This window comes from Pterocles gutturalis, unplaced genomic scaffold (genome assembly GCF_000699245.1).
Source record: "Pterocles gutturalis isolate BGI_N339 unplaced genomic scaffold, ASM69924v1 scaffold590, whole genome shotgun sequence".
NCBI classification, from domain to species: domain Eukaryota; kingdom Metazoa; phylum Chordata; class Aves; order Pterocliformes; family Pteroclidae; genus Pterocles; species Pterocles gutturalis.
Window position 1 is genome coordinate 23,817 of NW_010140306.1, and position 21,168 is coordinate 44,984.

At 41.8% G+C, this 21,168-nt stretch overlaps 1 protein-coding gene across 1 annotated transcript in view; it reads right to left on the reverse strand.

Moving 5' to 3' along the window:
- Positions 1-326: 326 nt before the first annotated feature.
- The window catches only part of ESRP1 (epithelial splicing regulatory protein 1), a gene marked incomplete at its 5' end in the record, with an annotated part of 31,393 nt that continues 10,551 nt past the window's right edge, over positions 327-21,168 (reverse strand). Inside the window, 9 exons of the mRNA XM_010083575.1 lie at positions 327-401; positions 10,760-10,790; positions 11,434-11,602; positions 13,507-13,693; positions 15,631-15,857; positions 17,069-17,362; positions 18,854-18,896; positions 18,979-19,111; positions 19,201-19,311. Of these exons, the coding sequence (XP_010081877.1) occupies positions 327-401; positions 10,760-10,790; positions 11,434-11,602; positions 13,507-13,693; positions 15,631-15,857; positions 17,069-17,362; positions 18,854-18,896; positions 18,979-19,111; positions 19,201-19,311 (1,270 nt within the window). The remainder of the gene's footprint in view (positions 402-10,759; positions 10,791-11,433; positions 11,603-13,506; positions 13,694-15,630; positions 15,858-17,068; positions 17,363-18,853; positions 18,897-18,978; positions 19,112-19,200; positions 19,312-21,168) is intronic.

Below are 21,168 nucleotides of genomic sequence, written 5' to 3' on the forward strand. Positions count from 1 at the left end.
ACTGAGGAGCTTTCTGGAGGCTTTCAATCCTTATATTAAAGCTTGAGGTAGCATGCATTGGGAGCCCTGGAAGTACACAAATCAGCAGCCCATAATGAGACTGGAATAGGCAAAATCCTTTAAATGATGGCTTTAACAGCCAAGGTCTACATATTACAGTGTGGTATTCTGGACATAGCAAAGAGTAGCCATGTTCCCAGGGCAGCAAATGAAAACTTATGCTGAGTATCGTGGTTATCTGAAGCAAGCAATTATGATACCCCCAAACCCATCTCCTGGGGTTCGTTATCCTTACCTTCTCTAAGGAAGTCTAACTGCTGGGGCCTTTAAATGCAAATCCATTCTTTGGACACTGTCCTGGCCGGATCATTTGTGTGTACAAGTCCATCCTCTGCTGCATACTACAAACACAAGTTAAGATAGAAGCAATCAGAAGCCACACTAGTGCAGAAGAGAGAGCCAGCAGCTGGCTATGCTACCTTAACCTTTCATAAAGCCCTGGGCGGATATCAAACTTCAGGCCACATAATTAGACATTTGTAATGCTCCCATCACCATGGCATCAGGAGCAGTTCAACAAAAGCAACTACACTGGGGTGATCAGCCTCCCCTAACGGGGCAACACATGGGGACACACAGGATCTTGTTGAAGACGACCCTCTCCGGACTCTGCCAGTCACAACTGACCGGTCTCAAGAGAGTGACCCTGGAGATCAGAGACAAACACACCTCCTGTACGGCTGGAGCCACACATACTCTCAGTCTCTAAAGGAAAAAGTTAACAAGTTCACTACTGGGTAGACCTACATAGGCTACTTATCCCTGAAATTGTCGTAATACTGAGGGATGCCACAGGCTTCTCCTGCATATTATACAATTTTAAATTGAAAGTGGAAAAAAAAGCAACTAAATTCCCCTCCCCCCCTTCAAAGCCCATACTTCTTGCTCAAAGCCACCTTTATAATTTTGCCTGATCTCCTGAGCATGGCTTCAAGCACCTGTCATTTCCATCAGCACTTTCATTCTATTCCTTAGACCTAGGATAGCCTCCCCAAACCTCACTAGAAAGGTAGTTCCCAGACCACCTTCACTTCTGTTCTCCAAGCTTATGGATAAAATTATATTCGTGAAAATAAAACTAAGCCCAATGGCCACTGTCCCAAGATGCCTTCTGGAGGAGTTGTCCATCCCCAGGAGTCCTACAGCATTAGCCTATATTCAGTCTCTCTAAATTACAGCTCAGCTTCATGAGTTCTGCTGTACCTTTTTAAGTCTAGTAGGTGCATTTGCCTCCCAGCATGTGTTCTCACCACTGTTTGCAGCCTTCCCCTTCCCCAGTTCCCACTATTTATAAAGCCCTGGGTCATCGTCATACAGCACAGTGTGGAAGGGGATAGCTCAAGCACAGCAGGTGACAAGCAAATTCAGCAGACAAGAGCCCCTCCCAGACACAGATGTTTATGGTTTCCCTTCAGAGAAGTCTTCAAGGATTTTCACTAAGCAAATGCACTTGACTGAGGTCTATACTAATTCTACAGCTATCCATGTCTGGAAGGAGAGCAGTTTTTCCATAGGAACTGCTTATAATGCTTTTTTATCCCCACAATATTGTGTTCCTGGGTACCCTGGTGAATAGTTCTTCACTGGTGGGTCCACTAGATAGCAGGGATTGTCTAATGTCAAAGATGATGCTCGCAATCATTTATACAAAATTTGAGCCTATTGACAGAAAAACAGCTATAGGAAGTTAAAGATTTTATGCTTTAGAGGAGCATCTTCATACAAGTTTATCACGATACAATACTTCCTGCTAATGGTTCCCTGCATGCCTTTTCCATAATATTGATAATTTTAATCTCTAACAAAAACACTACCATAGTCACTATACCTATGTGCTACTCAGCTTCCCAGGCACAAGGTCCAGGCATGAACTTATGACACTAAGGAGGCTGAAAATAAGTCTTGCCACTGTCCAGCTTTGGAGCTTATTGCCACCATATGCTTGTTATGACTACAAAGTTTTAAACATATCTAAAGAGGAAGGACATTAATCTATGGCAGGTATGCCCACTTACGGTTTGGGTGCAAGCTCCAGGTCAGTGCTCTCCATTAGCTACCTGCCAAATACCTCTGAGGAAGGAGCTCTCCACAGCTGCCAACAATGCTAGCAAGGCACTATTTGCTTTTATTTACTTATATTTCATGGACTCTTTAGACATAGCCTCTCTGGTAGACAACTGCCACAGGTTAGAGGCTAGTACCACAAAGGGACATGCTTGTCTTGCTTTAGAGCAATGCTAAGGCCACAATAATTAATATAATTTATTCAGGAGTAATTTTAAAAAGTGCTCTAACACCCAAAATACTTACAGTTTGCACATGTTAGAAGCTTTGATATTCTTTGTCAGATCTTCCATAGCCTTACTGGAATTGCCACAAAACTGTAGCTAGTTAACAGACCCTTGTTTTGGTTTGGTTTGGCAGTTCCAGCAAATATCCTCTTTTTGATAAAATGTCAGATAATCGTTATGAGTTTCCAGCTACTGCTAGATGCACATATATGTAGAACATTTAATTTAAAAAATTTTACTTTGTTTCATTGAACAAGATGCACTCCCCAGATTATTTGCAACCACATAGCTTTGTGGAAAGTGTCATTAATCTTTTCATCCAGACAGCTGAAGCCATCAAAAAAGGGCAATTTGTGCATCTGAGATAAGAAAACAGAACACCATAAGAGAACTTAAGCTACAGAATAGTTGAAATTTTTCTAGAATCCTTATGAAAACAACCCCATTACTTCCAAAACTCACATGAAGAGCAAAGAAAGTTCTTTTTCCAGTTTCCTTTGCAGAGTTGATTCTTATGAGGGAGGGGAAAAAGCCCAACTCCCAAACCAGACCACGATGCAGCTTTCTGAGGGAAACTAATTTAGTAAAGCAAGACAAAGTTAACTTGCACTGCTGTTAAAAAAACCCAAACACCAAAACCAAACAAGAAACCACCAGAAAACAACTACAACAAGGCAGACACCTTAGGCAATCTAGCCTTCTTTTTGAAGCAAGGTTTTGAACAAGGTTCCTTCCCTTGTCTTTGGAAGATGTTGCGGTTTAACTGAAGTTCCTCTGCCTCTCTGGCCCTTGCTGAGAGACTGGGCTGTGAGAATGTGCAGTGCTGGGGACAAGAACTGTGGCTGGGTATCTCAAGGAACAGCTTTCCCACCATCCCGGCCACTTGACCCTGCTGCTGAGCCTCTGTGTGCTTTCTCCTCAGCTCTAGTAGGACAGTGCTCAGCAGAGCAAAAGTGCTTTCCCTTCAGTCCTCTTCCCCCTGCACCCCACATTATTATTATTATTTTTGCAGGGTCCTCACCTGCTTCAGCAGAAGTCGGAGTTTAAAACTCCAGCTATTCAGGCTAAACCTACTGGCTTTGCATGGAGATGCTACAAGCGCTTGCTAATTTATAACACCACCTTGGAGAGAAAGGTAACAGACAGCTTCAGCTCCAGGTTAGGCTAAGGGCACTACCTGCTCTAATTCCCAATACAAGATAACATGGGCTGCCCCCAGCTATTTCTGTGTTCCCCCAAACTGAGGGGTGATGACCTCCTAGAGGAACAGCAGCGAGTGACTTAGAGTGGCCACATCTCCAGGTGGAAAAGCAGTAGATAGAGGACACTTGTAATGAAAAGTGCCCAGAGAGGGATACAAGACAAATAGCTAGTCCAGCCTGTCTTCTCTAGTTAAACAGACCCCAGGAACAAATACTTGGGGTTACATGGGGTTAGAGAGGATTTCTACAGCCATTCTTAGCAGTTGCATATCACTATATAATGATGCAATGCAAAACCTTAACTCTTTTTATGTCAATCTAGTTCTTGAAATCAATGTGATATGAAGCATTTCCCAGTGAAAACCTTTTTTCCTTATGAATTGATCCTTCTTCTTGGATCTAATCAACAGCCAGATTGGATTTTTCTTCCAATCAATACTTTTGAGATTGTAGTATTCTCCAGAGACTCTCAAAATAAAACACAATTAAGTTTGATAAATCAGTTTTAAATGCAAGAACAAGTTTTCACACATTCGAAAGGCTGATGTTGGCATTCAAACAGCATTTATGCACCTCAAGGAATCCCAAACATTCATAATGAAAATATTATGTAGAAACATGGAGGATCACTGTCTATCCTGTTTGATTTCCTAATACTTTTTCTATTATACATTTGCTTAAGAGGTACCAATATCCAGAAGGAAGCTGTGGTTTATATTAAAAGGGGGTGTGAGTTGGGAGCAGGCAGCATGTATAACCAAGCAGATTTTCAGATCTCTACCAAGTATTCTGCAGGTCAGTCAAGAGAACCATAAACATACCCAGAACTATTTGCACATAGGAACAGATATGTGCATGGACACTATCTACACGTTTCAGTTCCCTCCCTGCAGGTTTTCTGTCCCTATTTTTACTTTGACTTTGTTCTCCATAGTTCTGAAAGCGTTTTATTATTAACTGTTTTCTGCTCTGTGACACCAGATACTGAAGATATCCTTTCCTCAGGCTACTGATTCTCAGCTTCTATTAATTTTAGGACTGTAAGGCAGATCCTATATTCCAGGTTAGTTTTACTACATATCCCTCACTGTCCTACTCAGAGGGATACAATAAGGAAAGCCACGGGTTAGAAAATAAAGGGCTGGGGGCAGGGAAGAAAAACATGTCAGACTCATCCACTAGTATTTCAAGATTAAATTAGTCTCCCCCTTTGCTAGCTCTAGGAAGCCCAGCAGACCCTGAGGAACTCTGCAGCACCCCAAAACCAGATCCTCTGACTGAAGCACATCACCAAGCAGCCTTCAGAAAGCCTCAAGGAAGTTTGAAAGATCACCCCAGCATCCAATGGGCAGAAAACAACAGGGATTTTCAACTACTCCTTGGGCTGGCACAGGTCACCTGTATAATGTTTATGTATATACAAGCTTACAACATAATGCCTATAATGTTCATTGCTGGAAAGGAGCCCAAAAGCAGGCAGAAATGCAGCTTCAGTATAAAGCATCTTTAGAAGAAGTTCATACAAAGTTCTAGAGAGGCAGAGCTAGTAAGTTCTGGGGTATAACTACAAAAGTTGAAAGTTTTAACATGGTACTTTTTTCACAAAAGGTAACAAGACATGCTATTAGCAAAAATATTTACATAGCTGGAATAATTTTCCTTTTACAAGACTGGAATGTTTATCCATATCTAAAGAAAGAAAGGCCATATAACTTCCCAAGTAGCAGAAGTATGAGCACTAGCTCATCAGGCCATCTGTTAATCAAATAGAAACATTTAGATCCCCATGACTGCTGTTCAATCATGGACAAATATCACAAACCATGTTCTCAACAGGGAAGGCTTTTTTTTTTCTTAAATAAAAAGGGTTTTCAGCTGTAAGAAGCCTTGTTCCAAGATCAATCCAATTCTACTCCTGGAAACACCAAACAATCCTTCAGTACAGATGCCATCTCCACATTTAACCAGCTAACCTGCTGCCCACTCAACACATATCTAACCAGTCTGCCTACTGCAATCAGCCTCCCTTCTTTATAAGTTAATGGCAACATGACAACAGCAAGCAATGGGAATGGACCCAGAAGCGCTTGCTGCCACGCAAGACTGCAATGATCTGCCCTGTGCAGGGTTGGGACTTTCAACACACCCCTGGTAGAGAGCTGCTGCTGAGTAAAGAGAAGCATCCAGCAGTGCATCTGTGCGCCCTGAATAACCCGAGATCACCTGGCCTTCACTGTGAATGTCTAAAATACCACCTGCATGGATGACACACATGCCTTAAGGCACAACAGGAGGATCTTCTTTCCCATCGCTGAACTGCACTGTAAATAAGCAAAAGGAAAACTATACTCCAACAGATCTCAGCAGCTAGCTTGCACAAGGTAGTAATAGCAGTTAATCCCTCATATTAATCCAAATGTTTCTCTAGATAGCAGAGGAAAAGTCAGAAGGTGACTAAGAGCTGCTAACTGAAAATCAAATCGTTCAGTATATTGAACAAACAAAAGGAACTGGGATCTGTAAGTGGAACAGCCTCCACCAGCATCCAGGGGGGCATTTTGTATGCTGGGTTGAATAAATCTTGGACACTGCTACCAGCAGCAACATTTTTACAGGCTTATCAACTTTTAAGGTGGGGTTCTTTTTAAATTTAAGTAATTTTAGTATCCTGATACCCAGGTACCTATTGATCTGAGCATTACCATTCTGCTGCTTTCAAACACCATGGCAGTTTTGCTAATTAAAACCTACAAGTGAAGACATAATGACAGCCTATGGAGGCATGCAACAATTAGTCTTTCCTACCAATGCACTCCTTCTGCAATGAAATACAGTAGCAGCTAAAGGCACTCCCACGGTTCCAATCCTTGGCAAGCTACCTTCACTTAGAAAAGTGAATAATTAAGGTTTCTCCTCAAAAACAATCACTCTGGTGACAAATTTGTGCCATTAACTAAAGAGCTGAGGTTATTTTGACAAATCCATGATGGAGACTGGCCCACCACAAGCAAGGATAGGGAATGAAGAGTCCCAAATTCTGCCCCTTGGTGTAAACGTGAACTCCATTTGCTGGACAGCATATAAAAGCCACCAGTAGACTTTCATGCTCAGTGAGCCTGCTCATTGCAGATGCGATCTCATGCAATCTGAGTTTACACACTTATAAAAAAGTGTACTATAGTCTAAGAGCTGTTGCTATGATGCTATGAGTACAACTAAGCTGATGAAGAGGTTTTGTTTCTAGCTGCTGTTGTTCTCCATCTGTGACAGATCTCCCAGGCTAAATACACATATGGTTGTTTCCTAATCCAGTTCTGTCAAGCGATGCTGGTTAGCCAGACACACAGATATGCAAATAAAGCTGCTGGCAGCAGCTCTGAATGATACCACTCTTAATTCAGCCCACTAGTTCCTAGTTTTGCCCGTTTAAACTGGTTGTAATTTACTTGTGCTTTAATATGCATCTGATCAATGAGCAAGGTTAGAAAAAAGCCTCACTTGTTCTGCATGATGGTCATTATGAAGGATCTGATCCATCATGGAGAACAAGTGAAGCTTTTTTCTAGCCTTGGTAATTTTATTTTTAAACACATGCATTCTTTATGTATGCATATATATAGCATTAATATGTATGCTGCATATGTATATAATATAGATAAAAATACTTTTGCAAGTTGATTAGTGTATAGATGAGAAAAACCATACCTAATCGATAGCAGGAAGAGGCAGAAGCAAACAGATGAGAATAACAAATTACCCTGTATTTCCTTGTACAGCAAGTGTCAGAATCATGCCTTTAACTACTAAATAAAAAGACCTTTTAATTCAAATCACTCAAATGGAGAGAGCTGTACATAGAATCATATAGGTTGGAAAAGATCGAGTCCAACTGTTAACCAAGCACTGCCAAGCCCACCACTAAACTATGTCCCTAAGCACCACATCTACACATATTTTAACTACCTCCAGGGATGGTGACTCAACCCCTTCCCTGGGCAGCCTGTTCCAGTGCTTGATAACCTTTTCAGTGAAAAAATTTTTCCTAATATCCAATCTAAACCTCCCCTGGGGCAACTTGAGGCCATTTCCTCTTGTCCTATCACTTGTTACTTGGGAGAAAAGTCCAACACCCACCTCACTAGAACCTCCCTTCAGGTAGCTGTAGAGAGTGATAATGTCTCCCCTCAGCCTCCTTTTCTACAGGCTGAACAACCCCAATTCCCTCAGTTACTCCTCATAAGACCTGTGCTCTGGACCCTTCCCCAGCTTCATTACCCTTCTTTGGACCTGCTCCAGCACCTCAATGTCCTTCTTGTAGTGAGGCGCCCACAACTGCACACAGTATCATCAGGGCCAAGTACAGGGGCACAATCACATCTCTAGTCCTGGTGGCCACACTGTTTCTGATACAGGCCAGGATGCCGTTGGCCTTCTTGGCCACCTGGGCACACTGCTGACTCGTATTCAGCTGGCTGTTGGCCAACACCAAGGTCCTTTTCTGCCAGGCAGCTTTCCAGACACTCTTCCCCAAGCCTCTAGCGTTGCAGGGGGTTGTTGAGAGTCAAGTGCAGGACCCAGCATTTGGATTTGTTGAATCTCATACAATTGGCCTTGGGCCATCAATCCAGCCTGTCCAGATCCCTCTGTAGAGCCTTCCTACCCTCAAGAAGATCAACACTCCTGCCCAGTCTGGTATCGTCTGCAAACTTGCTGAGGGTGCACTCAATCCCCTCATCCAGATCATTGACAAAGACATTAGACAGACCTGGCCCCAGTACTGAACGCTGGGGACTGCCACTTGTGACCAGCTGCCAACTGGGCTTAACTCCATTCACCACAACTCTTCGGGCCTGGCCATCCATCCAGGTTTTACCCAGCCAAGAATACACCCGCACAAGCCGTGAGCAGCCAGTTTCTCTGGGAGAATGCTGACTCAACAGGGAGATAACCCAAACTTAGCCACTATTACACTAGAACTGCTGAATACAACTACAAACACATTGGAAAAGACCCTGCTCACAAGTGGTATGAATATCTCTCAAGAGCAATACTACTTCAAAGATGTGAACAAACAAGTTCACCTACCCACCTTGCTTCAATAGCACACAAGGTTACTATAGGACACAGAATATAAGAAAACTCCTACAGTTATTTTGAGTTCAAGGACTTCCTGAGCCAGATGTGCTTTCTGTGTATTCACTAAGTCACAATGAATTTCCTGCTCTTGAATTTATCCAGTTTGTTTGAACCTGCATCAGTTTTCAGCTTCCACATAATTTTTTGGCTACAAGTTCCACCAGCATACTGCCCACTGAGTAGGAAGCTCCTCTTCCCCCTTCACCATTCAAAATATTGTCGAAAAAAAGAACAAAGTTTAAGTGTGTTCCTACAATTATGAGTTTTGACAGAAACCTTTGAGGTTTTAAAGGCACTGCTTAGAAGTGATCAAAACAGCATTAGAAATTAATAAATAAAATAAGATTTAATTTTGTTTTAAAACTACTACTAGCAGCAACTTTCAAGTCTGTGTATGGTAAAAGTTTCTATAGAACATGTTAGCAGTTGCTAAGTGGTGCAGTTATTAGTCACTTTCAATGTACATACAAGCAAGTAGTACACCTATTTATCCTGGATTAGATAAGGAAAGAAACTCCTCCCTCCCATAGATCCTACTGTTCTTTTTCTCAAAAGCCTAGGACTAGTCAGAGACCACTGATTTGCTGTCAGGACATGTTGCCAGATTTAATTACAAGCTGAATAGAGATATCAAAGAGACAGATCCCAAATAACTTGCTGTCCCTCCTTTTCATTAGGAGTTCCCTAAAGCTATTTTAATAGCACAGAAGGCATCCATTTCTTTATACCATTGGGTTTTATCACCAGAACTATAAGAGCATTAAGACAAGTCAGAGTTCCAGGGAGTTCTGCTAGATACTGGAGACCAAATCAGCACCTCCCTCCTTCTACTGCCCCCAGGTTGATTACTGTGCAGATAACAGAACTGGCTATTACAAAGCAAGTTGACCTTGCAAAACACAAGTGGTAGAACCTTTTGGCAGCAGGTCAAAGAAACTTTCCTTATTTCCATAAGTATTCACTAGTTAGATTTATGAACCATTGTCTGATCATTAGCCACCAGCTCTATATTGCTTTTCCATGTACATGCATTTAAATGCACCACTTAGTACAGAGGATACCCCGTTCTTTCCTGCTGCACATGCTTAACATTTTTGAATTAAATTTCAGAACCAGAAAACTCCATTTAAGAGAGTTCCGACTGCTAAGTGAAAGGGACCCAATTGCTTATTGCATCCTTTACAAAGCATGGGAACTTGCCTGAAAAGCAATAAAGCTTAATTTTTTAGGAAAAAAAAAAAAAAGAAAAAACAACCGTCAGCTACAAAGGATCATTACTTCTATTGGAGTATATACAATTTGTCTGCAGATCAAACACTCTGGATAGAAAAGCAATATCAAAACATCAGATCTCACAAAATGGAAAGAAGCCAAGTTGGCTCCAGGAATTTTTTTTTTTAAAGGGAGGTGCTTTTAATTGGCACAGAAGCTACATAGGACTGACTTCCTAAGAATAATATACAACAGTCAGTTAGACAAGTTCATAAAAAGGGTATTTTGGAACTTGGGATTGATCAGTCTGTAACCAACATCTATGCCCACAGCCCAAGCAGGCAGTGATGGCAGTCATGGGGGATCCCATTTAGTGAGAGGTCTCTGTAGGGCCTAACACTTAGCCTGCAGTAGCCAATCTATTATCACTTCAGGAAGTACAACATGTCAAAGTCACTACAAACTATTACCGCTACTGTGTTCTCATGATATATAGAACTATTATTGAGAAACTTGTTTTATATTGCCAGTGCAATTTTAGAATTTTATTTTTCTTGATCTTACATATTATCATAAGACAGACATTGAAGATGTTATAGAAATTAACTCATGAGTGAAGAAAACATTTTAATAAAAAAAAAAACCACAACAGGCAGCTCACAGACATACTGGTTCAGTGTAAAGTAATAAGAAAACCTGTGTTATCTTACATGTACTTGAGAGTCCATATTGCTCAACAACTTCAGAAGTAGCTATTTGGACCCTTCTCCAGAGATAAAAAGTATTGGTCAGAATCTAATAGGAGACTTGAGTTCTTTAGCAGGTTTCCTGGCAGATGGGGAATGGTTTATGGCTTACAGGGAACATGGCTCTTGCCAAGACCTCATGACTGCAGAGGGCAAATGGTATCAGGTGTTTTTGTTCTGTAGAAGACAGCTAATATATCCAGAAGAGCCAAAAGCCCTTTGTGAGAGCCATTTATGAGGTTAGGAAGAATATATGCCTCTATATGCTTTACATATGCATTCAATACATATATGCTTCAATGCAGTACTTTTATAAATAAGTAAACAGTTTTCACCATAAAGGTCAAAATTTACTTTATTACAAAAACAGAGGCAGAATTTCAGAAGTTGTTAGGGCAGACCCCAATCCACCTGTTCAAAAGAAGGGCCAAGGGTTTCTTTAAGGACATGGGAAGGAGTACCGCACACACCAATTCCCATTGAGGGCACAACAATGCAAAATCACAAGTTTAAGAGGCATGTTAGGTGAAACAAACAAAAAATCCCTGTAACTCTGTGACTTATGGTTTTGGTTTAAAAAAAAACAAACATCATCACTGCCTGAAATACTCTAAAACTGGGGAAATCCCTAGATATCCTGAAATTGTTTTGCTGAATAAGAGATACCAAACAAGCTGTTCTTGGTAGCACAAGCCTTTAGCACAGCAGACAGTGTTCTTTTGTGAGCTTTGTGCATTTGCTGCAAAAAGACTTCTTTGTTCCTGCTTGGTTTCTCTTCTGCTTTACCTGGGGTAGTATGCTGTGTAGTTCATGAAGAGCTGAGCCCCAGCAGGGTAGTACGCTGTGGAGGGCTGGAGTGTTCGTGGGTTCAGGAGCATGGATGGCTGATACAGAGCAGCTTCTGTTGGCACAACTGCAGCAGGAGCCGGAAAGGAGTAGGAAGGGGGTGAAAGGCCTAAAGGGAAGAAATAGAAGATAGACTAAGACTTTTTGAATTCCAGCATATATATATATATTCTTCATTAGCTGAACAACTCTGTAGTAAGTAAAGAGCCTTCACAAGCTTCTCTCTCTTGCTCATCACAGAAAATAAATCTGAGCCACTAACGTGAGCTTGACTACAAGCGTTGTGCCCATGCCCCCAGACAAAAGCAGTCAGGAATACACAAAGACACCTCTTGCTCTGGGAACAGGATCTCCTTCTGAAGAGGAGGCCATTTTTTCTTGTCTAGGCTCAGATTTTCAAGAAGTCTTCAAGCAAGAAGTGTGATTCTCCACAGAAGAAGGAAACTTCTGTGCTGAAGCTCTGCCTGACGTTCCCCAGAGCAGAGGACATCTTTTCCTCAACACTCCATATCCCCCAAACGGCTCTGTCTTCAATTAACCGACAGTGGAGCGAGAAAAGTCATGGCTTTGCAACTTCAAGTGTTAACAATGAGTTTTTAAAGAAAAAAAGTGCACTTCGTGGTGTTTCAACAGGACATGAGGCCCTAAATGAATTCTCACTGATGAGAGTTCACCTTCCTGCTTTGCTACTCTTTTCCTTTTCTTCCCTCTTCCCCTCCCCAGTGCCATAAAAGTGAACTTATAAAAGCTTTAGATAACTCTGAATAGCCAAAGTAGAGGCTTACTTTAAGGTGACAGTCAGCATTCTCACTGCATCATGGGACAGGGCAGTGAGAGTGAAAGGGCTTATCTGAGGAATACTTCAGTGGCATTTGTACTTGGAAATGGGAACACTGCCACCTAAGAGTTCCCAAAGTTTGGGAACTCAGGAAACTGTCTGAGCTTCCAACCCCTGTCCTATGTGTGACAACTGTTCCAGACTACATACTGCAGATCAGAAGGATACTTGCATCGCAAAAAGAACTCCGCCAACACCCACACCCCCAAAAAACCCCACACAGCTAGTCACCTGGAAAACTCATCTAAGGATTAGCTGAAGGTCTACTCACATTCAAAAGGCACCACACTCAGGAAGTCTGCTGCCATATTGGCAGCTCTGACTAGGATTTAGAGGACACTTCTTCAAAAAGCCACCACCAACAACAATACATTTGCACAGAGACACAGAGAAAGCTCCTACTTGACTACCTCACCACTTATGATGTTGGAAGCAAAGTATTATTTTTCCCAGAGGCTCAGATTTATATGGCACGTAGGCTTAGTAAATTAGCCCTTAAGCTCTTAAAGCATTTCCCCTAAAAGTTTGACTAGAAGTCCATGTTCATCCTCATAGCTCTGAGGAGCATAATTTTTACATGAAACAGTTTCTGCAGTTCTGAGGCCAAAGCTATGTGTATTTTGCTCCCACATAAGCAACCTCAATTCTGTACAAACAACAAAAAGCACGGGAAGGGTTCAGTCAGTAAGGGTTCAATAGGCGGAACACTTGTGGTTAAATCCCAAAGGAAAGCATTACCAATTGTTTCATAAATTAAGTTTTAGAAATGAAAGGGGAAGGGCTTTTACTTGACATGCTCACCATGATGAAAAATGTAAATACAAATTGGTTTAAATGGGAAACTGTTCTCTAAGCTGGAGGCAGGGCTTATAAATTACTTAGAATCATGGCTCACCCTTGGCAAGTTAAGTTTCAGGGATCAGAGGGGAATTTTGCCACTATATAAGCAAGGGTAATTTTAAAGTAGTTCTTCAGTCATAGTAATTCACAACCAAAGGGAAAAATAATGACTGCAAGCTTCTGATTATTTAAGATGAAAAGACCTTATTTTAATACCCCGATCTGACACTCCTTTCCAAAAATGAGAATCAGAGTCAAGAAAGCAGCTCCAACACCTACCCGCACATAGCGTAGAGTATTGGCAAGACCCATGCAAAACTTACATGGTAACTTACATGGTGGCGGGGACAAGCCATTTCGATTTAAAGTGCCCCCCATTAATACAAAGTTCATCTCCTCAGCAGAACATTGAAAGACTTCAACATATCTGTCCTTCATAGTCTTCTTATGACACTTCTGCGCAGCCAGAAAAGCTCGGTCTGCAGATTTCATCTGAATAAAAGCATCTCCCGATGGACGTCCCTATAAACAAGGCAGACAAAAAGAAATGTTTCTGGAGCTCCCACAAAATAACAGCATAGCAATAATTTGTGTTGTTAAAAGCAGCCTCTCCAGCCATAAATATATTCATCTCCAAAGTCAAGTATAGTCAGTCATCCCAAGCACCCATGAGCATGTTTAATTAAGCTCTCCTTCCTGAAGTTTCCCTCTATTTCTGGGGAATCCTAGTCTGCCCACTGCATCAGGTGGGCATTCTTCCAGCTTGGGCTAACTTGATTGTATTTATTTTCATGTTTCAATTTAACTACATTGTAACTTGAGCCACTTTACTTCAATGTTTAAATTTAAAAAAAGGACACCTATAGGAGAGACTACAATTCAGGGGTACTCAGGTAAGAGCAAGCTTCAAAGCACCTATTTAGTAAGAATGCAGAATTGGAAGAACTAATCCACATGTAGTATCTGATTTTTAAAATTCAAGGATAAACAGTCAACTGCTAAATATTAAGGTTTTTTTAAAATTTAGTTTAAGGTGAATATGGGCTGGGATGTTCAAGAAGGGTGGTAGTCTAAGGCTTTGTATGAGCTTGTAGAGAAAAAAATTGCATCCTTATACACAGCTATAAATGAGTGGGATAAACAGCTGGCAGCAATAATTTCATCCACATGCAGCTGTTGACTTGAAGTAGCCAAAACTAGAGGTCTTAAGCCTGCTCTAACTTAAGTTCTGGGCCTGTTCCTCTAGTTTCAAAAAACAACTTTGTCACCATCGAAACCAGGAATGGTGGGAGTGGGAGAGCATGCAGAAAGATAAAAATCTAGTAGTCAGGCAAAGGCAGTATCTGGGAAAAAAAAGCTGAGAGCTTTGGGCAGGGGTGGCAGACAGCCCTCAGGACTATGTACACATACACCAATTTCTTCCTCCAGGTTCTTTTGTTACTGCTGGCAAGGGCTGATACTACTGTAAACCATTACTTGTGGCTTTAACAACTGGATCTTTTCTTAACCTCTCTCAGCTCTGCACACTCCTTATCGTTTTTCTGCCTTGGCTAGGTCAAGTGCTAACAGACACAGGAATTTCTTTAGACAGAGAGATACTGGAATAACTGCAGTCCCTTCTCCCTCCCCACACCCCCTGCTCCAGGACAAGGAAGTATTTTGTAGTTTCATTTTAGGCTTAGTGTCAACTCAAACAACTTTGGAAGAACCATTTTTATTCCACTCAGGGCATCTCCATAGAGTTAGAAGAACTGCTGTCCCCTCCCCCTAAAGTCACAAGACTATGCAGATAAGGCAATCACAACAATGTACAGTCCTTTGTCTAAAGTTCTGGTAGAAACTGCTTCTGGAAAACAATAGCAAAGATGCGACTGTTTATACATGTCAATGAGCTGTTAATCTTGGTGCTTAGCTGTGATTGTTTAAAGAGAGCAACCACACAGTTCAGGAAACCTGAAACTTCAGCAGCTGACTTATGCCATAGGAAATCCTGTCTCTACAAGGCCACAGTTGCATTTGTCCTCAAATATACCTGAGGCACACTGTTCAGCAAAGCAGGGGCAAACCACTCCTTTGAGAGCTAACAGTGCCCACACTTTTGTTTTGAAGATACTCCTCACCTGGTACAAGAGGAGTTATGCATGCTGTTGAGCAGGACTCCTACCGTGCAGGGTCACAGCTGCTGCTCTGGGAGCACAAACCCCTCCAAGACTGTGGCTTAGCTTTAGGCACAGGGGTCTCAGTAACAGACACCACTCTACAGCAAACACAGCAGCTGGCATAGCAAGATCCAAATAGGCCAACACATCTAATGGCAGTACACTTTTAGAGGAGTGCTGGAGGACAATTAATGCCGTTAGAGTCCATCTCAAAGGTGCTTCCCTATTGATTTTGTCAGGGCTCTGTTCGCATGCACAGGCAGTTGGCACAGAGTGGCTGGAAAAGTGGAGCCTACCAACCTGGTGATTCAGTACCATATGAACCCCATGGGTCCGAATATCTGTAGAAAACTCTCCCAGGAACTCTAGGATGTCCTCTATAGTAGCAGCATAGGGAAGACCACGCAAACGTATGCAGTCTCTGACATTAGTGGGAGGCACAAATTGTTGAGGTAATACTGGCAGAATAGGAGGTGTCGGGAGAGGAATGAGAGGCATGGAAGAGTACCTGTTCAGCACCTGTGCAAAACAGAAAAACAGAGAGGTTACAGAAAGCCTCCTTACTCATTCCTCAACTCAGAGGAACTGAACGTAACACCAATGCCATCCATTTTCACTCTGGGCAATATCTTAAGAAACAAGTGAGATAGATTTTGGGTTTAAACCACAACAGCAGTGCTTAGAATTCAGATGTTTTAAAGTAAATCTTTGGATCTTTTTTTCTTGAAAAACATCATTTTGTTTTTGAGAATTTACTTACGCTATGAAACTTTTAGAAGAAGTCTTACAACATGAAGCCTGTATTCCTACAACATTTTTATTGTGAAAATATCTCAAAGTATTCCACCAAAGTCATGGCAACACTTCTACCTAAAATATACCCTCCACAAATCTTTAGGAGAGTCTGGGAACTAGAAGCATATTTCATTACCAAACAGCCCTGACTCGAGATGCAATAGTCCATCAAGTAACATAGGTGGTGTCACAGAGTCACAGTATCTGTAACAGTCACACTTGGAGATTTCTTGTTACTAATTTCAACAGTAAAAACCCTGCCTGGTCAAGAGTCCACTGAATATTCAATCACTACCCCTTAACTTTCTCTGTGGAAGATTAAGATTCATTTACATTTATACAGCTATCAGAAGGTTTTGCTAAACAAAAACATACAAGAGCACTTGAGAAAAATACAACGACAAGAGTGAGTGTTGCAGCTATGCCTGCTCATCATTAGTGTCACCCTTCAAACAAGGCACTGAAATCTCTACATATCTGCAGAAACAGAGCAGCACCATTGCTTGGTTTCAATGACATGGCTATTGGTTGGCCATAATTTGCATCATAGATGAGACCTTTTGAATCATGTTTAGAAGTTAGTGACCTCAACTGAAGCTCTCTAAATCTCTGGAGACACAAACAATCCTCTCAGCCCTACTCCTAGCATAAAGCACTGGACCCACAAACCTTCTCCTGTAACTGCTGTTTGCAAGGCTGTTGGAAGCCAACATCCCAAAAGTTTGTATATACATGATTGAGAACATCTGTATACCATAAAATCTTACATTTAGAGGGAGCAAAGCCTCATGGATATTCAGACAGTACCCTTTCCAGCAAGAGTCAAGAGTGATGGAAGAGAAAAGAAGCTGTCAAGCCATGGTCCAGCAGTATTTGCTTCCACGATGGTATGCCAGAGTTTGAATTACAAGAAGCAGCCAAGGTTTGTAAGCTTTACACCAAGCTTCTGCTGCAGTGCTCCTGAAGAGTTCAATGTACCTTTTCCCCAGCAAGTTCTTATGCTTTTTCAGTGCATTTTGTGCATATTCCTCACAAGCAAACAACACAAAGGCATCCCCTGTTGGCCTGCTGTCAGGGTAGGTGACAAACAGGACTCCCTCCTTTCCTCCTGTTACAGGGCAGTGCTGGCCAAAGAACGTCAGCACTTCTTCTGTTGTTACGTTGAAAGGAAGACCTCGCATCCTGACAATCACTTGGTTTTCTTTTGACAAGAACTGTGCAACCTCATTGGAAGTGCCTTTAACAAAAAAGAAGTAAAGAAGCACTTAAATCTAGGCAGCCACATAAAATCATGAGCAAGTCTGGCATTGCTACCTCCTCCCCACAGAGTTTTTGAGCAGGTAGAGCAACTTTTGCATTCAAAAGTCAGAAAGGATGTCCCTCTTTAATGGGACGTGTCCTATACAATATTTCTAGTTTATCAAATTCCAATAAAGTTACTCCATAATTTGGAAGAGATTCACCTCTATTCAAAGGGAAAAGAGAAAGTACTTCCAGTGTTCAGAGCCCAAGGAAAGCAGTCTGTGAATCTCTTGAGTAAGTAGTACCTTTGCTACTGTGCACCTCACCTTTCCAACTTATGAATACCTTCAGCATGCTCTGAAGCCATAATATATAGTAACCAAGTACCCAGACAACTGTGCTGGGAAAGAAAGTTGGAAGAGCATGTTGAGGACAGCTCAGGAATTTCATTCAATCCTGATAAAACTGCCCAAGTCCACCAATTCTACTTCCAGTATCTCTAGGAGAAGACCACTGATGCCAATACTTATAACACTACCCTAACCAACTACCCAAGCTAGCTGCTAACCAACATCACATCTTAATGAGTTCCTTTCACTTGCAGCTAGCTCATTCTGCAAAGAGGTTTGGTTGTGCCAGACACACACCACTTTTCCTCCAATGTCAGCATACAGTGTCTTTTCTTTATACAATATCTTTACTTTGAATGGTATAACTATTACCAAGCCTATCAATTAGCTATTTGACAGCTTAATAGCCTCTCCCACTCTAAAACCTCAACCTCAGATATCCAGTTAGTCATTTATAATCCCCAAAACAAATCTTTCAGAAACCAACAAGGACTGTAAGGTAGTGTTATGGACCCATAACACCTTGTTGGGTCTTAACTCAAATTCTGTATGCTTGCAGCCATACAGGGGAAGAAAAGAGACCATGGGAGAGATTGTAGAGCAAGTTTTGCAGACTTTCAACTCAAGGCTGTGAATGTTTCAGTATTCCCCTTAAATAAGCACTATTCCTAAATTCACCCTTTAGTTTGAGGCAAAGATTTGACTTGAAGAAAATCAGTTCCTTGTCATTTACACTGTGATATCTGTTTGCTTCTACATGCAAGTCTCCACAGCAACAGCAGTCATTGTTTTGAAAATCTACTCTGGTTTTGTTTTTCAGCAGTCAGTAACATTTAGGTCCCTTCAGTTAAGAAGATGACCTAACAAATTAAGTTCATATGCAAGATCACCTAGCCTGATCAAATCCTAATTTGATAGGCTGCTTGAAAATGGCAAGAATGTGGAAGACAAAAGATGGACAGATAACTCATGGAACAGCTTGGACTGCTGCCAGCAGAGTACATACTAATCAACACACTGGCCAACTACTTGTTCAAAGAAAGAAAATGAAAGGCCATATACAACAGGAGCAGTTTACAACCAAGAGTTAGAGATGCTGATGGAACAAACCCTCACTTCTCACCCCCTAAAATTACCTCCTGCGATTTTAAGGAAGTCTTCACCTGTTGCCTTGTATACCTAAGGAAAGCAAAGAGAATAAGTGATTGGCATGCATTTGAACTCCTGGCGAGAAGAGGACTTCAAAGCCAGTGTCACTCACCTCAATGTATCGATTCCCCATGTGATGCTTGTGCCTTTGTAGTGCCAGATCTCTATGCTCTTCGCTTACGAACCTCACAAGAGCCTCCCCATTCCTCCTACCTTGGGCATTGAGACAGAGCGCAGCACCTCCCCTACAAGATTTAAAATCAAAAGAGATAAAACTCCATGACTGACGCAGATGAAGCATTACAAATGTAGAGGTAAATTCTTAGCTACTAACTTGGCAATATTCAGGCCTTTGAAGAATCTTGCTATGTCCTGGTCAGATGACTGCCACGGCAATCCTCTTGCTCGGATAACAGCATTGTCATCCACAAGTTCCATCTTGCTGCTGCAGGCACAGAAAGGAGGAAGAATACAGAGACATCTGACTGTAGTATACACCACACACTACCCTCCCTACTTTTCACCTGTGCTCCAGGAACAAGCTTCTGTTCCTGCTCTGTGCCTGCTGGATGGCACTGTCAGGGCAGTGAGGGCTAAGTGCCGCCACCATCCAAAGCCACACCACCATCCAAAGCCACTGCATGTGTTCCTCCTCAGGGAACGTCTGCTCTGTTAAGCTGCCATTTTCCCAGCTCCCCTTCCCTACTTCACTGCATTTGCTTCTTGAGCTCTCATCTCTTCATGTTCACAATTTAGTGCTCACTCCTGACATACCAGTGGTTTGTGCTTCTCCATTGTCCGAACAGGGTTACTGGTATAAAATTAAGCACTTGCTATTCTGATCTTAGCTAGGTGGAAATTGAAGCAGAGCAGGTAGATGTAACTGAGGTTAGTGCTTATTATTTGTACTGTGACAGTGTGTAAGAGCCAGTCACAAGCCAAGACCAAATCTGTTCAGGGTTACGTGCAGCACACAGAGGACTCCTGCCCAAAGGTTTAGCCTTAACATTGCTTGTTCAGGCCATCACTGTGCTACTAGAGACTAATATAGCTACAGGCTACATTGGCTGCTTAGCATGGGAATAGCTCAGCCACAGAAAGCCAGGTTTAATTGGTCATTACCACAGACTCTTTTGTTCTCTTACTTCTTAGAAGTGCCATGTACAACAAAATGTTCACAGCTACCCAAGGCTGCCTTTCTGGCTATCGGAAGTACAGGTTTTTGCACAGAAGAGACTATGTGATGGATGAAGCAGATGAAGTGTTGTTCAGCAGCAGAGGACTCCCTCGTGCAAAAGGTCTGTGGTATGCTTTGTTATAGGAGGGTCATGTTTTTGCTCATTAATTTCTCAGGTGGCCTTTCTGTAGGTGCCTGTCCCAAACTGTTCCCCTCACCTCCTAATTCCATACTTCTCACTATCACAAGATGGGAATCCTCCACCTCATCCCAGGATTTTGTTAGTGAAAGGGGAAAAGCTTAGAACAATGCTCAAACATAACCCCTAAGCTAATCTCACAGGATACTTTCTGCCAATATTGTTGCATTCTTTTCTTGCTTCTTTTGGCTCAGAAATGCTGGCATCATGTACCATTATGACAGTTCCTTAACCTGTAAGAGGAAGCAATCATTCATGCAAGATGGGAACATAAATAAGGTCAGTTTAACACCAGTCTCTTGTGATAACTGCAGGAGTATCCAGCAAACCACCAAGAAATATCTGTAGCTGTACATAGAAAAGCATGATTACATTTCAAACCAACCAAACAAAACAGTCATCAAAAGCAGATAAAGCTTTATGCTTAAAACCATATTTGGGAAGAAAGCAATCATCATATCTTAAGCAATTTACTGGTAGCATAGTATCTTTGGCAGAGTATCTTTATGGAAATGTTTCTTCCCTGTAAAAAATAAATCATGATGTATATTCAATAACTGTGAAGCAAATTGCAGGAAGAATATAAGAGTTAGTACCAATAGGGTTACTTCTGCAAATGGCTTACATTCTTTGTTAATAGCACAGCTCACTTAACAGCCCTTATAAGCATTTATTAGCAGAACCCAGAACTACCAAGAGCTAACAGGCAACACAGAAGCCTAGCAAGAAAACTGTCTTGTATCTGACCATGGAATATCTGTTCCCTTTCCCACTTAAAGCATCTAATCAATTCCCAAAGCAGTGGCAAGATAAAAATAGTGGTAACAGCTATTTACGAATTAGGAATACAGAAAAGTCCAGTTTATCTAAGCAGTACCTTTAAAAAAAGCGGGGGGGGGGGGGGGGGGGGGGGGGGGCGGAGAAAG